Below are 12,957 nucleotides of genomic sequence, written 5' to 3'. Positions count from 1 at the left end.
TTCCTAGAGTAAATCGTGAAACTTAATTGTAAAGGGTTTTGACTTTCATAGATGGAGAATGGGCCCACTGATGAAATCAGAGGCCCTCTATAGTAATTAATAAAAATACCATATGAATACAAAAACAAGTTAATTTTTTTAAACTAAGGGTTCCATCACAAAAATTAATGTTCTCATGACATAGATGTAAATTTCAGACTCATTGAAATATGTATGTTTTTCATTTTTCTTTTCCATTGTTAATTCTTAAATTTACTTCATAAATGTCACATATGTAGTTTTTTTAATATAAATTTTGACTCAGTAACTAGTGAAACTATCTGAGTTACACCACGTTATTGTTTGTAATCTTTTTAAGCTTACAAACTTTTCATAATTTGGGGTCTTCAACAATTACGAAAGACCAAAGAGCACCATGAAGATGTAGTTCAGTCCAATGATATGACTTTTAGGTTATGTGCCATGAGTTAGAAGACTTGAAGATGTTCAGAAATACTTATACTTAAATATTCTGTAAATTTAAAACGTTACCTGCCACATCATCTGTGAAATGGTATTAATACTAGACAAAATTTAATATTATGTAGTTGGGTCCATCATAAATGTTTTATCATGTAAGCTTGTTGATATAGAGAAACACCAGCATTCATCCTATTATTTTCAATATTCATTGTCTTTTTTTTCTTCTTTGTAGGTTGAACAATGTATTCATTATTGCCATAAACACATGAATGCTATAGTATCCACCCCATGCAACATGAATTGTATTAATGCAAACCTCCTTACACGTATAGCTGACCTGTTCACACATAATGAAGTTGATGATGTAAAGGACAAAAAAGATAAGTTTAGGAGGTAAATTTCAAGGCTTAATTTTGAAATTCATAATTTTTCCTTTAAGAAATATCTCAAATATCCTTTAAGATCTGTCAGTTTTATCTTTGAAACTTTTTAGGACCTTGCATGTGAAATATCCTTCTTATAGAACAGATGTCAACTGAATGGTCAATAATTTAAAAACATTTAAGTACTTTAAAAAATACTTTGTAAAAACACACTACAGTGGTAGACTATTTTAGAAATTTGTCTAGAAACAACATTGAATATTAGAAAAAACAACAGTAAGAATATTTGGGTTCTAATCCTGAACCAGTAAACTTGAGAGAGTCACTTATTTTTTCTTGTGCCTGTTTCCTTCATGTGTTTCGCAGAATTATAAGAAAGAAATAGGCTAGGACATAAAGTTAATAGAAAAGTACTATACAAATGTAAAACTTTTGTCATGGTAGGGAAAAGTATAGTAGTTTAGATAGATAGAGTCCTTCAGATGGGAGGTGGCTGAACCCTAGAAGTCTTCAGTTTTTGGTTTGGGTTTTCCATTAAAGTATTCTTTGGGTGAGTATGACTAATTTGGTGGCTATATATGTACTTTTAGCTGTATCTTTAGTTTCAGAAGGTAAGGATAATAGGCATCTTCCCTTTCTACCCACTCCCATTTCTAACAACCTGATTCAAGCCTTTCTTACCTCACACCTCTATCACAGAAACCCACTTCTAAAAAACTGCATGGACTTTCCATTGTTTGAGATGAAATGTAACTCCTTCACCTTATCCAAGGCGCTCTAAATCTAGCCCCAACCTACCTTTCTAGCCTTATTCCCCCGTGCTCCTGCATATAAATCCTGGTTTCCATCCAAATTGGTCTGTGCCATTCCTTAAATGCAGCAGGTATTTGACCTTCCTGTTTTTTGCTTATGCTATTTTCTCTGCTTGAAATGCCTTCCCTCACAACTCCCACCTACTAAAATCCTGTTTCTTCTCCTTCCACCCATATCTCTCATAGCCCAGCTATTTCCTCTCCTGGAATTTTCTCAGATCTTTCTAGCTAAGAGTGATCTTTCCCTCCTGTGAGTGACTTCCTACATCACTTACTCCCTGGATCATCCATATGTCACTTATACTTTTTTTGGTAGATGGTTTGGGTTTTTTTGTTCTTTGATATCTCCCATACTGGATTCCTCAAAATAAGAATTATGTCATATACCTTTTTGTATCACTTATTTTGAATCACTTTTAACAGTTCCTTGCTTATAATTATGAAAAGAGAGCCCGCCTCAGAGTCAGAAAGAAAGAAGGTCTTTCCTCTGACACGTAGTCACCAGATGGTGAGCCTGTTAATGCTTCCAGGAGCTGCCTGAGCTCATTTTCACCCTGGACGTTTGTTGGCCCTTATGCATCTTCCCTCTACCTCCTCTGCTTGAGGACTGTAATCAGTTCATTACTACTATTGCTCTGGAAAGGATATGTTCATGGATTTCTCTGTTGTCCATCTTAGCATCTGGCTTCCCAGACCATAACCCCATTCCCTGGCCATCACCCCTTTTAGAATGTAGGCTCCTTGAAGTCAAGAACTGTCTCACCTTTGCATTAGAATCCCCAGTATTTGACACAGAGTAACTACTTATTAAATACTTTTCATTCTAAAACTATAAGTTACCAAAAAAAAATTACTGTTCTTCACTAGTGAAGGGAGTTTCTTTCCACACTGGGACTTTCCTATACCCACTGAAATTGCTCTCTCTGAGGTAACCAGTGATCTCTTAATCACCAAATCTGGCAGCTGCCAAAGTTACCAAGTTAAAGCCTAGGTCTGACTATGTGATTGCCCAGCTCAAGACTCTCCATGGGTTCCTAATAATCTCTGGGGTAAAATACAGTCTTCTCCTTTAGAGTTTTAAAGCTCTTCACAATCCGGCTTCAGCCTGTCTTTCCGAGGTTACTGCTCATTACTCCCCTTCATGTACTTCATGCCTTGCTGACCTGCTTGATGTCCTTCATCCATAAGATCTCATGTCCATTTTTTGGCATAGACTCTCTCTTCCCGCAACCCTCACCTGTAATGAATTCCCTGCCCCACCTCTGCTTTAGAGAAGGGCACCCTTCTCTAAGGGTACTCCTCACTGCCTTCAAAACTCAGATGCCACCTGCTACATGAAGGCTATATTTAGAGCCTCCCACCCCAAAAAATAATTTCTATATATTTTATATTTATTTATATGTGAACATGTGGAAGCAGGGACTTTGCTTTTTGTCACATGATCTCAGAACTTCAGGATTAGTACCTCAGTGGCCGTTTAGAAGAACCTATACCCTAAAAAGAATCTCTGCTGTAACGTATGTTGTAGCTGTTGTCTCCTCATCTAGAATAATCCTTGAGGGCAGGAACTATTCCATTTTTGTCTAGTGCATATAATAGGTGTGTACTAGATGCTTATTAATTGATTAGAATGGCAGTTTAGTCTCTACTTAAAGATCTCCAGGGAAAGGGAAACCCACTAGTGGTGATAATAGCTAACATTTATGTAACTTTAATATTTGCAAAGCATTTTACATATATTATCTCATTTGATTTTCGCAATGATCTTGTGAGGTAGGTAGCAAAATATCGATTTTACAAGTGAGGATACTGAGGCTGAGAGTTTAAGTAACTTTCCCAGGGTCACACTACTGATACATGTAGGGTCTGAAGAAGGATTTGTATGTAGCCTATATCAGATTGTGCTCCGTCTTGGGGAGTGTGGTGGGGAGGAAGGGGGAGAAAGATTTTAAGCTCAAAAGCATATGGAAGTGATTGTTGATCAATCGAAATAAATTAATAAAAATTAAAAAGAAAAGAAAAAAGAAAAAGACTACAGTATCAGACTACAGAACCATCAAAATCTCATTGAAGTAAATATGTTGCATTACAAAAAAAAAAAAAAAGAAGGATTTGAACTCAGGTGTTCCTAATTTCCAAGTCTAGCACTCACTCCACTGTACCACCTAGCCGCCTTTAGCTCTTACCTCCCCTTGTAGCCATTCCATCTGGGAACATCTCAGATTCTTAAGTTTTTCCTAACATTAAGCCAAAATTTGCCTCTTGGTAATTTCTGTCCCCTAAGCTTATTTCTGTTCTCTGGGGCCAAACAGAACACTAGTCACCCTTCCATAGAGTATCTCTTCAGATACTTGAACCGTCATATACTTCTTATCATCTCTTAAAATTAAACATCTTCATTTCCTTTATCTGCTTCTCATATGACTCTATCTCCAGGCCTTTTTTAACATGTTAGTTACCCTTCTCTAGATGTTTTATTGTTTACTACCTTGTGTAGAATAGAGTACCCAGTAGTGAACACGTTATTCCAGGTGTTGTCTGTCCAGTAATGAATGTAGAGGGACTAACACAGGACCTGGGTTCAAATCACACCTGTAATGCTACCTCTGAGACCTTGAGCAAATCGCTTAATCTCTGGGTCTTAGTTTATTCATCTATAAAAGTAGAAATTGCTCTAGATGGCCTCTGAGGCTATTCCAGCTAGTCTTTGAGCTAATGATCCCAGGACCTCTTTATTCCTGAAGTCATGCCTCTTAACATAACTCAAGATTGCGGTAACTTTTTTGACTGCCGCAGACTTATGTTGAGCATGTAGTCTCCTGAAACCCCCAGATCTTTTCTCAGACAAACTGCCGACTAACCATGCTTTCTTCACCCTGCATTTTGTAAAATTATTTTTTTAACCCAAATACAAGAATTTATTTATCCATACTGAATTCCATCTGATTAGAATCAGCCTAGTGTGCTAGACTATCCAGATTTTTTAGATTTTGAGTGTAGTCTAGTGTGTAGTGTGTAGTAGCTCTCCCTCCCAGCTTAGTGCCACCTGCAGATCTGATGAGTGTGCCTGCCCTCCCTCTGTCCAAGTCATTAATAAAAATATTCAGTAGCACAGAGAAGAGCTCTGTAGCACTCCACCAGAGATATTTTACTCAGTTGATATAGGACTGTTAATGACTGTACTTTGAATCCAACCATCCAACCAATTCTGAATCAATCTAATTATATTAGTGTCTGTTCTGTATCTTTTAATCTCACATGGGTTCTTATAGCTTCAGGTGGAGCGAACCTTACAGGCCCTCAAGTCCGACAGATGACAACACAGAATCTAGAGAGGTTTGGTGCCTTGGCTAAGGTCACACAGCTAACAAGGGTTAGGAGTGGGATTCAAACCCACATCTTCCTGACTTGAAGGCCAGCACTCTGTTATGCAATGAATAGTGTGAGATGGTTCATCAGATGTTTTGCTCAATTCTCAGTAGACTATATGAACAGAATTCTACCAATGTGGAAACCCTGATGAAAGAAAAAATAAACTTGGTCTGGCATGATTAATTCTTCATGACTTCGTTTAGGTTCTTGTGGAGGTTCATCACCCATCTCTTTAATGATTCATTAGAGAATTTTGTCAGGAGTCAAAGTCATGCTCAAGAACCTGTAATTTCCAAGCCCTTTTGTCTTCCTTTTTTAGAAAATCAATGCAACATTTGACCTTTTCCAGTCCTTTAGTAACTTTCTGGTCTTTCAGATATTGGTGACAGTGGCTTATCAATCATATTCACCAATTCTTGAATTCAGTAAGGGTAATTAGGTTATCTTTTATTATCAAACTATTTTGACTATGAACTCCCAGTTATCCATTTTTGTCCTGTCGTTTCCAGTGCAAAAGTCATTATTCTTGACCGAAAACACTGACGCAAAAGACGATATGTCCATCCAGAGCCATATTCCAGGCATGGGATTCATCCCACTGAGTCTCAGTAGTACCAGTGAAGACATTTTCCTCCTTGTGTCACGGTCTCTGGTTTTTCTTGGGTTTTTGTGCAAAATTTGGGCATATGATGTAAAGACATTTGAGGCCATGATTTTTACGCTGATTCCTTTCTTGATTTTTTTCTTCTGTGAACTTCTGGCTATCTCATCTGCTATTCTCCCTTCACTATAGTTATCTTCTATAGATAAATATAGATATCTTCAAAATGAACTCCATCCCTTTTATTTTGAAGCCCTTTTGATTAGATTTGCAAGATACTAGGCAAGTCCATTCTTATCAGCTCCAGCCTTGGCCAAGAGTCTGTAAGGTCTTTAATTCCTCACTTTTAAGATGTGCCCAGTAAAGTCCAACCTCATCGTCAGATCGTACCTTCTTAGCTAGATGCTGGCCTTCCAAATCAATTATCGTCTTCTACAGTGGTGTCAAACTCAAATAGAAATAAAGAAGACATTAAACCATACATTAAGGATCCCTGTGGGTAACATATTTAGAAAACCTGATATTAATCTCTTTTCTATTTTTATTTTGTTAAATATGTACCATAATTAATTTCCCAAATTAAATATTTGTTAAATACTTAATCTGGTTCCACTGCACTCAGGAGTGTTTTGATCCCTATGTCTGACACCTCTGTTCTTCTTCATCCCTTACCTTCAGTGAGCCCAGTGGGGGAATGTCTGGCAGGTACTACTGTTACTTCTCTTGGAGGAATTGTGAGAGAAGGGACAAGAAAGCAATAAACATTTTAGACAGTGCCTACCATGTACTAGGCACCATGCTAAGTACTTTACAGATACTAACATAAAAACCCTGTGAGTTAGGTGCTGTTATTATCCCTATTTTACCATTAAGGAAATTGAGGCAAACAAAGATCAAATGACTTGCCCAGGGTCCGCAACTAGTGAGTATCTGCAGCTGGCTTCAGAATGAGACACTCAGAACTCAGGTCTTCCTGACTTCAGGCCCAGCACTTTACTATACCACCGAGCTACCCCAGGAAATATAATTAGAGGGCCTGGGTGTGTTGTGTTACTCCAGAATCTCAGAGACAATTCAGTCTGGGGACCTGCAAGCTTTTATTCCCTAAGTGATTTGATCCAGAGCAAAGTCTGATTTGTAACACCTCTACCACTACTCTGGTCTAAGGTCTACAAATTCTTGACCAGGGTTTGAGTCTGGGCAACATGCCTATAGACTTTCCTCTGATTGGAGTTCCAGTAGACTACTATTAGATTCAGCTACCATGAGCCAGCTGAAGAACTTTACTGGTCCTAAATGACAAAACTGCAGGCTCACCTTTGTTCTGGGATTCCTGCCTTCAGTATTGCCCTCCAAACTTCAAACTGGGCTAGAAGCTGGAATTGAGACCCTGCTCAGCTGCTGGGGTCAGAGCCACACAGCTCCATTTTGCTTCTCACCTTATACTTTGATCACACTTCTCACCCTGGATTGGCACTCCTAGGTTCAGGTTCCCTTCTCAGTCTGCTCTGGATCGGTGACCTGAAATAGAGTAGTAAGCAACAGAGATGCCAGTAGGAACCTGTTCCTGCCCCCTGCACAAGAATAGGTCCATCTGTGCAGTATTTGGGCTTCCCTCTTATTCTAGTTCTCAACCTTAACCTGCACTTAAATGCTCCACAAGGTGTACTAGTCAATCACCTCACACCTGGACCATTAGAGAAGTGTGTGGGTTGGTCTCCCTGCCTCAAGTATCTCCTTATTCCAGTACATCCTTCACTCACCCACCAAAGTGATCTTCCTAAAGTACAGGCCTGACCATGTCACCTCCCATCTCAGTAAGCACCAGTGACTCCCTGTCACCTCCAGCATCAAATAGAAAAAACTCTATTCAGAGCTCTTCACAGCGCGCGCACACACACACACACACAGCCCAAATGTACTCTGATCCGATGACATTGGCTTCCTTGCTGTTCTAGAACAACACATTCCATCTCCAGATTCTCAGATTTTCACTTGCTGTCTCCCATGCCCGGAATGCACTCTTCCTCATCTCCACCTTCTGGCTTCCCGGGCTTCCTCCAAGTCCCCAGCTAAATTCCATCTTCTATGAGAAGTCTTTCCAGAACCTCCTTTAATGTTCATGTCTTTTCCTCTGTTGATTATCTCCAGCTTACCCTCAAGATAGCTTGTTTATACATAATTGTTTTCATGTTGCCCCATTAGACTGAGTTCCTCTCCTTTGTATCTCCGGTGCTTATCACAGTGCCTGACACATAGCAGGCACTTAATTCTTCTGGACTGACTTCTGAAACATAGCTAGCAGTCATTTGGGTTAGAAATAAACATCCCATAGTCAATGTAAGTCCTTGCAAAATTCCTTCTGTTCTCCATGTTGATTTTTGATGTAGAGGCTTTTTATTTAACTACTTGTCTGTATTCACATCTCCCCTAAGCACTTCCTGAATAAAAACTTTGGTATTGGTAACAGCTGTCCTTAATCAATATAAAGCCACACCCGACTTTCCTTTCTTTGTCTGTACACGGTACTGACCTCTTCTTTGTATCGCCTGTTTGATTTACTTAGCAATTTATTTTTATCAGTTTGTTCAGCTTACCAGTTGTTTATTTACTCCAGATCTAGCACCAGTATCAGGCACATACTAGGTCCTTAATAAATGCTTGCTGAACTGAAATCACAGCCCAAACAGATAGAAATCCATGCACTTAAGACAAATTTCTCTTAGAAGAGAGTAATGAGCTCTCTAAACTAAAATTTCTGACTTTTTTCCCCTATTGCTCTGATTGTTAGAGCCATTCCAATAAAAGGGGATTGTAGTAGTCAGAACATGTTTCAGTAAGCACTGAAGAGATTCATTCATTAATTCGGCATATATTAGAACCTATAAAATCATAACTATGATGAATCCACTTTAACCTCCAAGATAGTGCCTACAACATTTTGGCTTTTTCAGCAAAAGAGGACAGAAGGGAAGACATTTAAGTTTTGTCTGACTTTCTTACAAAGTCAGACTTTTGATTAAAACACTACCTCTTTGCAGTAATTTGCATAGCAAACTATAGCAATACAGAATTTTAACCCATCCAGTAGAGATAAGCCAAGAATTTGTCCTAATTTCTTTGCTCCCTGTACAGTTGGATGAATTTGTTTCATAGTACTACCAGGTAATATTTGTGTCAAAAATCAAATATATAGTTGCAATCAGTTGAAAACAGAAATATTTGTCATTAACAGTAAACTTTTTTGTAAGAAGATTGAAAGACTTTTTGATCCAGAGTACCAGAACCCAGATTCTCGGAATAATGCGGCAACGTTGTACAGGTAAAATAATTCTTCAGTTTTAATTATATGACAGACCTTTTTCACTGAACCATATATTCCTAATTATAACTTTGAACATTTCTGTTTTGTTTTCAAATTATTTTTAGATGCTGTTTGTGTAAGAAGCTTCTAACTAAAGAAACAGAAACAAGAATTCCTTGCATTCCAGGAAAAATCAACATAAACCAACATGGAAACATTGTTTATATTCACATAAGGTGTGGTGAAAATAAGATGCTAGACTTCCTTTGATGTAAACTTTTCTTGTATTTACAGAATATTTCCATGCCTCTGAGGGGAGAGAAGGGGACAGACATAGAAAATACTAGGGAGGTAGACTGGACGAGACCAGGCAGCTGACTAGATATGAAAGGTTTGGGAGAATGAAGAGTCAGTACTTATGTGGAGAGGAACAGGTAGGGGGTAGGTGGATAGAGCGCCGGCCTGGAGGTTAGGAGGACCCAAGTTCACCAACCTCAGACCTTTGATATTTACTAGCTGTGTGGCCCTGGGCAAGTCACTTAACACACTGATTGCCTTGCAAAAAGAAAAAGAATTAGGGGACAGCTAGGTAGCACAGTGGATAGAGCACCAACCCTGGAGTCAGGAGGACCTGATTTCAAATGTGGCCTCAGACACATGATACTCACTAGCTGTGTGACCCTGGGCAAGTCTCTTAACCCCAATTGCCTCGCCAAAAAAAAAGAAAAAAATAAAAGAGAGGAGAAGGAGAATTACTTGGAGGTTCTGAACCCAGATGACAGTATTATTCCAAATAACAGACCATTTTTAGTAATGAATTAATGAGGTTTATTACTGTATGTGAAGAGCTATGGGTAATACTGTTTTTCAATTTGGTGTACAGCATTGGAGTAGAACAGATTATGTTCATTGTTGCTCAAGTTTCACCCTTAACCTTAGGGACTCTTGTTATTCTTGTTCTCTGATAAAGAGCTTTCAAGGTGAAGTGTTATGCTATTCCATGCTGTGTATGTATATTGCATAATGAATTTGTTCAAAGCTGATTTAAAAAAAAAGTATTAAAAACAAAAAATTGTCATGAAACTACTCTGAATAAAAATAGTAAAAAGGAAGTGCTTTTATGAATCCATCAGGGAAAATTTCCGCTATGAAGTACTATTAGTTTTTACAGATTTCTTATTAGGAGTACAACAATGAATCAGGTTTCAGGAGAAAGAATTCTGAGTTTGCTCCATTAAAACACACACACACTCATCCCAAAAAACTACCAGCCCAACCAATAGATTCTCAGATTACTTAATTAGAAGGAAATGCCATTTGATAATTTTAATCATAACATGATAATTTTAATCATAACACAGCTTGGATGTACTTAAGACAAAATGCTGACTTATGTCCATCACAATCTTTTTTTTTTTTTTTTGAGACTGAGTCTCTGTGTCTTGCCTGAGTTGGAAGGACGAGGGCTACTACTGGGCCAGTGCCACTACTAATCAGGAGGGTAGCTTCTACGTGCTCCATTTTCAACCTGAGATGGACAGTATATGCTTTCACCTGCTAGTTCCTGCCCTGCCCTACCCCCAGTGACTTTGTGTTTACTTTGTAGATGTGTGTGTTTTAACATTCTTATACATTTACTTTTTTGTTTCCTCTGACATACTATAAGCTTTTTAAAAGCAGGAACTTTTTTGTCTTTGTATCCCCAGGGCCAAGCATAGTGCTTGCCATCTAGTAGGCATTTTATAAATGCTGGTTAGTTGACTGATAGAGATGTGATAAAATGATAAAAAGTTTGGAATTACCAAGGATGCCTATTGGATTGTTACAACATATACTTACAATAATTTCTGTATGACAAAGCTTTCTGTTTCCCTAGCATTCCACTTAATTCAAGCATTAGTTGATGACAAGACTATATGTAAAACAAATGCTATACAAATGTCAGCTCTTATGATAATTATTGTAAAAATAATTTGAGTACAATAAAATAGGCACTCTCCAAGGTTTATTATAATTGAATTTGACCTGCAAGATCTTTAAGAAACATGGAGAACAAATTCTTCTAACAATAATGATAAGGGACATAGAACTCCATAAAGTTTGTAAATTGCTTTACCTATGTTACCTCATTTGAGTTTCACAACAACTCCATGAGATCAGTACTAGAGTTATTACTGCTATTTTATCCATGAGGAAAATGAGGCTCCAGGATGTTAAGTGGCTTCCCCATGGTCACTATATGTAACTTTCACTATAAGCATCACAGGATGCAAACTCAGGTCTTATTGACTCTCATTTCCATCCTCTGGCCCAATAACGAAGTACCTCAAATATAGTTTTCATTCATCTTCCACCATAAGTCATGTCAAATTGATCATTTAAGAAGCTTTGCTGAAAGTAGAAGCCTTAAAATTTTTTTTAAGTCTGAAATAAATTGCTTGTGTTGCTGTTCATTAAAATAAGATTATTTATCCTCTCCTTCTCAGAGATAAAACTTGGGAAGTTCATGAATATTTGGTTAGTCTCTTTGAGGAATTAAAGTCTTGGAGAGATGTGTACTGGCGATTGTGGGGGACCGTCAATTGGCTGACGTGTTCTAGATGTCACCAAGTAAGTACTTTTGTCTTCTTTATATCCTCTTCAGTGTCTACATAAACGAAGCAAAATCTTATGGTCAAATGTCAGGTGTTGTTTCCATGTTTGCATTTGACAGTTTCAAATGTTAAATCAATATTTTTTTTCTTTGTGAAAACATGAAGGAACAATAAAACTTCCACTTATATTCCATAGGAGACTACATTTTTATAGTCATAAAGTACTGAAAGGTACAGAGAATAAAAGATCTTCCTATGCTTGACATAGATATATAAATATATATGAAACCATGCCATCCATACTTCTTTTTATCAGTTCTTTCTCTGGAGGTGGATAGCTTCTTCCATCATAAGTCCTTTATAGTTGATTTGAATATTTATAGTACTCAGAATAAGTTGGTTGTTCACAATTATTCTTCGAACAATGGTACTGTTACTGTATAAAATTTTCTCTTGGTTCTGCTCATTTCACTTTTCAATATTTCATGCAAGTCTTTCTGTGTTTTTCTAAAATCAACCAGCTCTTCATTTCTTATAGCACAGTAATATTCCATCACAATCATATACCACAACTTGTTTAGCCATTCCCCAGTTGGTGGGTATCCCCTCAATTTCCAATTCTTTGACATCACAAAGAGAGCTGCTGTAAATATTTTAGAACATATAGGTTCTTTTCCTTTTTCCCTGATCACCTTGGGAAAGAGACCTTAGTGGTATTGCTAGGTCAAAGGTTATACAGTTTTATAACTCTCTGGGCAGAATTCCAGGTTGCTCTCCAAAATGGTTGGATCAATTCATAGTTCCACCAATAGTGTATTAGTGTCCCAATTTTTTTACTTCCCCTCCAACATTTGTCATTTTCCCCTTCTGTCATTTTAGCCAGTCTGATAGTAAAGTTGTTCTAATTTGCATTTCTCTAATCAATAATTATTTAGAGCATTTTCATATGACTATCTATATCTCTCTATCTATAAATATATATATACTTCTTCATCGAAAAACTGCCTGTTCTTATCCTTTGACCATTTATCAGTTGGGGAATGACTCATATTCTTATAAATTTGACAAAGTTCTCTGTATATTTGAGATATGAGGCCTTTATCCAAGAAACTCTCTATAAATTTTTTTCCCCAATTTTCTGCTTTCCTTCCGATCTTGCATACATTAGTCTTATTTGTACAAAAGCTGTTTAATTTAGTGTGATCAAAATTATCCATTTTACTTCTCATAATGCTATCTCCTGTTTATTCATAAATTCTTCTGTTCCTCAGTCTGATAGGTAATATGTTCCATGTTCTTCTAAATTTCTTATGATAGCTTCCTTTATATCTAGGTCATGCATCCATTTTGACCTTATCTTGGTAAATGGTATAAAATGTTGAGCTATACCCAATTTCTGCCAGACTACTTTCCAATTTTCCCAATAATT

At 37.4% G+C, this 12,957-nt stretch overlaps 1 protein-coding gene across 2 annotated transcripts in view; it reads left to right on the top strand.

The window, feature by feature from the left end:
* Positions 1 to 12,957, top strand: part of KIAA1841 (KIAA1841 ortholog) — a 66,510-nt gene that overhangs the window by 32,926 nt on the left and 20,627 nt on the right. For both annotated transcript variants that reach the window (XM_027865537.1, XM_027865538.1), the window contains 4 exons: positions 695 to 855; positions 8,866 to 8,952; positions 9,060 to 9,170; positions 11,421 to 11,544. In XM_027865537.1, the coding sequence (XP_027721338.1) occupies positions 695 to 855; positions 8,866 to 8,952; positions 9,060 to 9,170; positions 11,421 to 11,544 (483 nt within the window). The remainder of the gene's footprint in view (positions 1 to 694; positions 856 to 8,865; positions 8,953 to 9,059; positions 9,171 to 11,420; positions 11,545 to 12,957) is intronic.

Source organism: Vombatus ursinus, unplaced genomic scaffold (genome assembly GCF_900497805.2).
Source record: "Vombatus ursinus unplaced genomic scaffold, bare-nosed wombat genome assembly UNPS02014778.1, whole genome shotgun sequence".
NCBI lineage: Eukaryota > Metazoa > Chordata > Mammalia > Diprotodontia > Vombatidae > Vombatus > Vombatus ursinus.
Note: the sequence above shows the minus strand (reverse complement) of the source record. Positions and strands in the feature narration are given on the sequence as shown.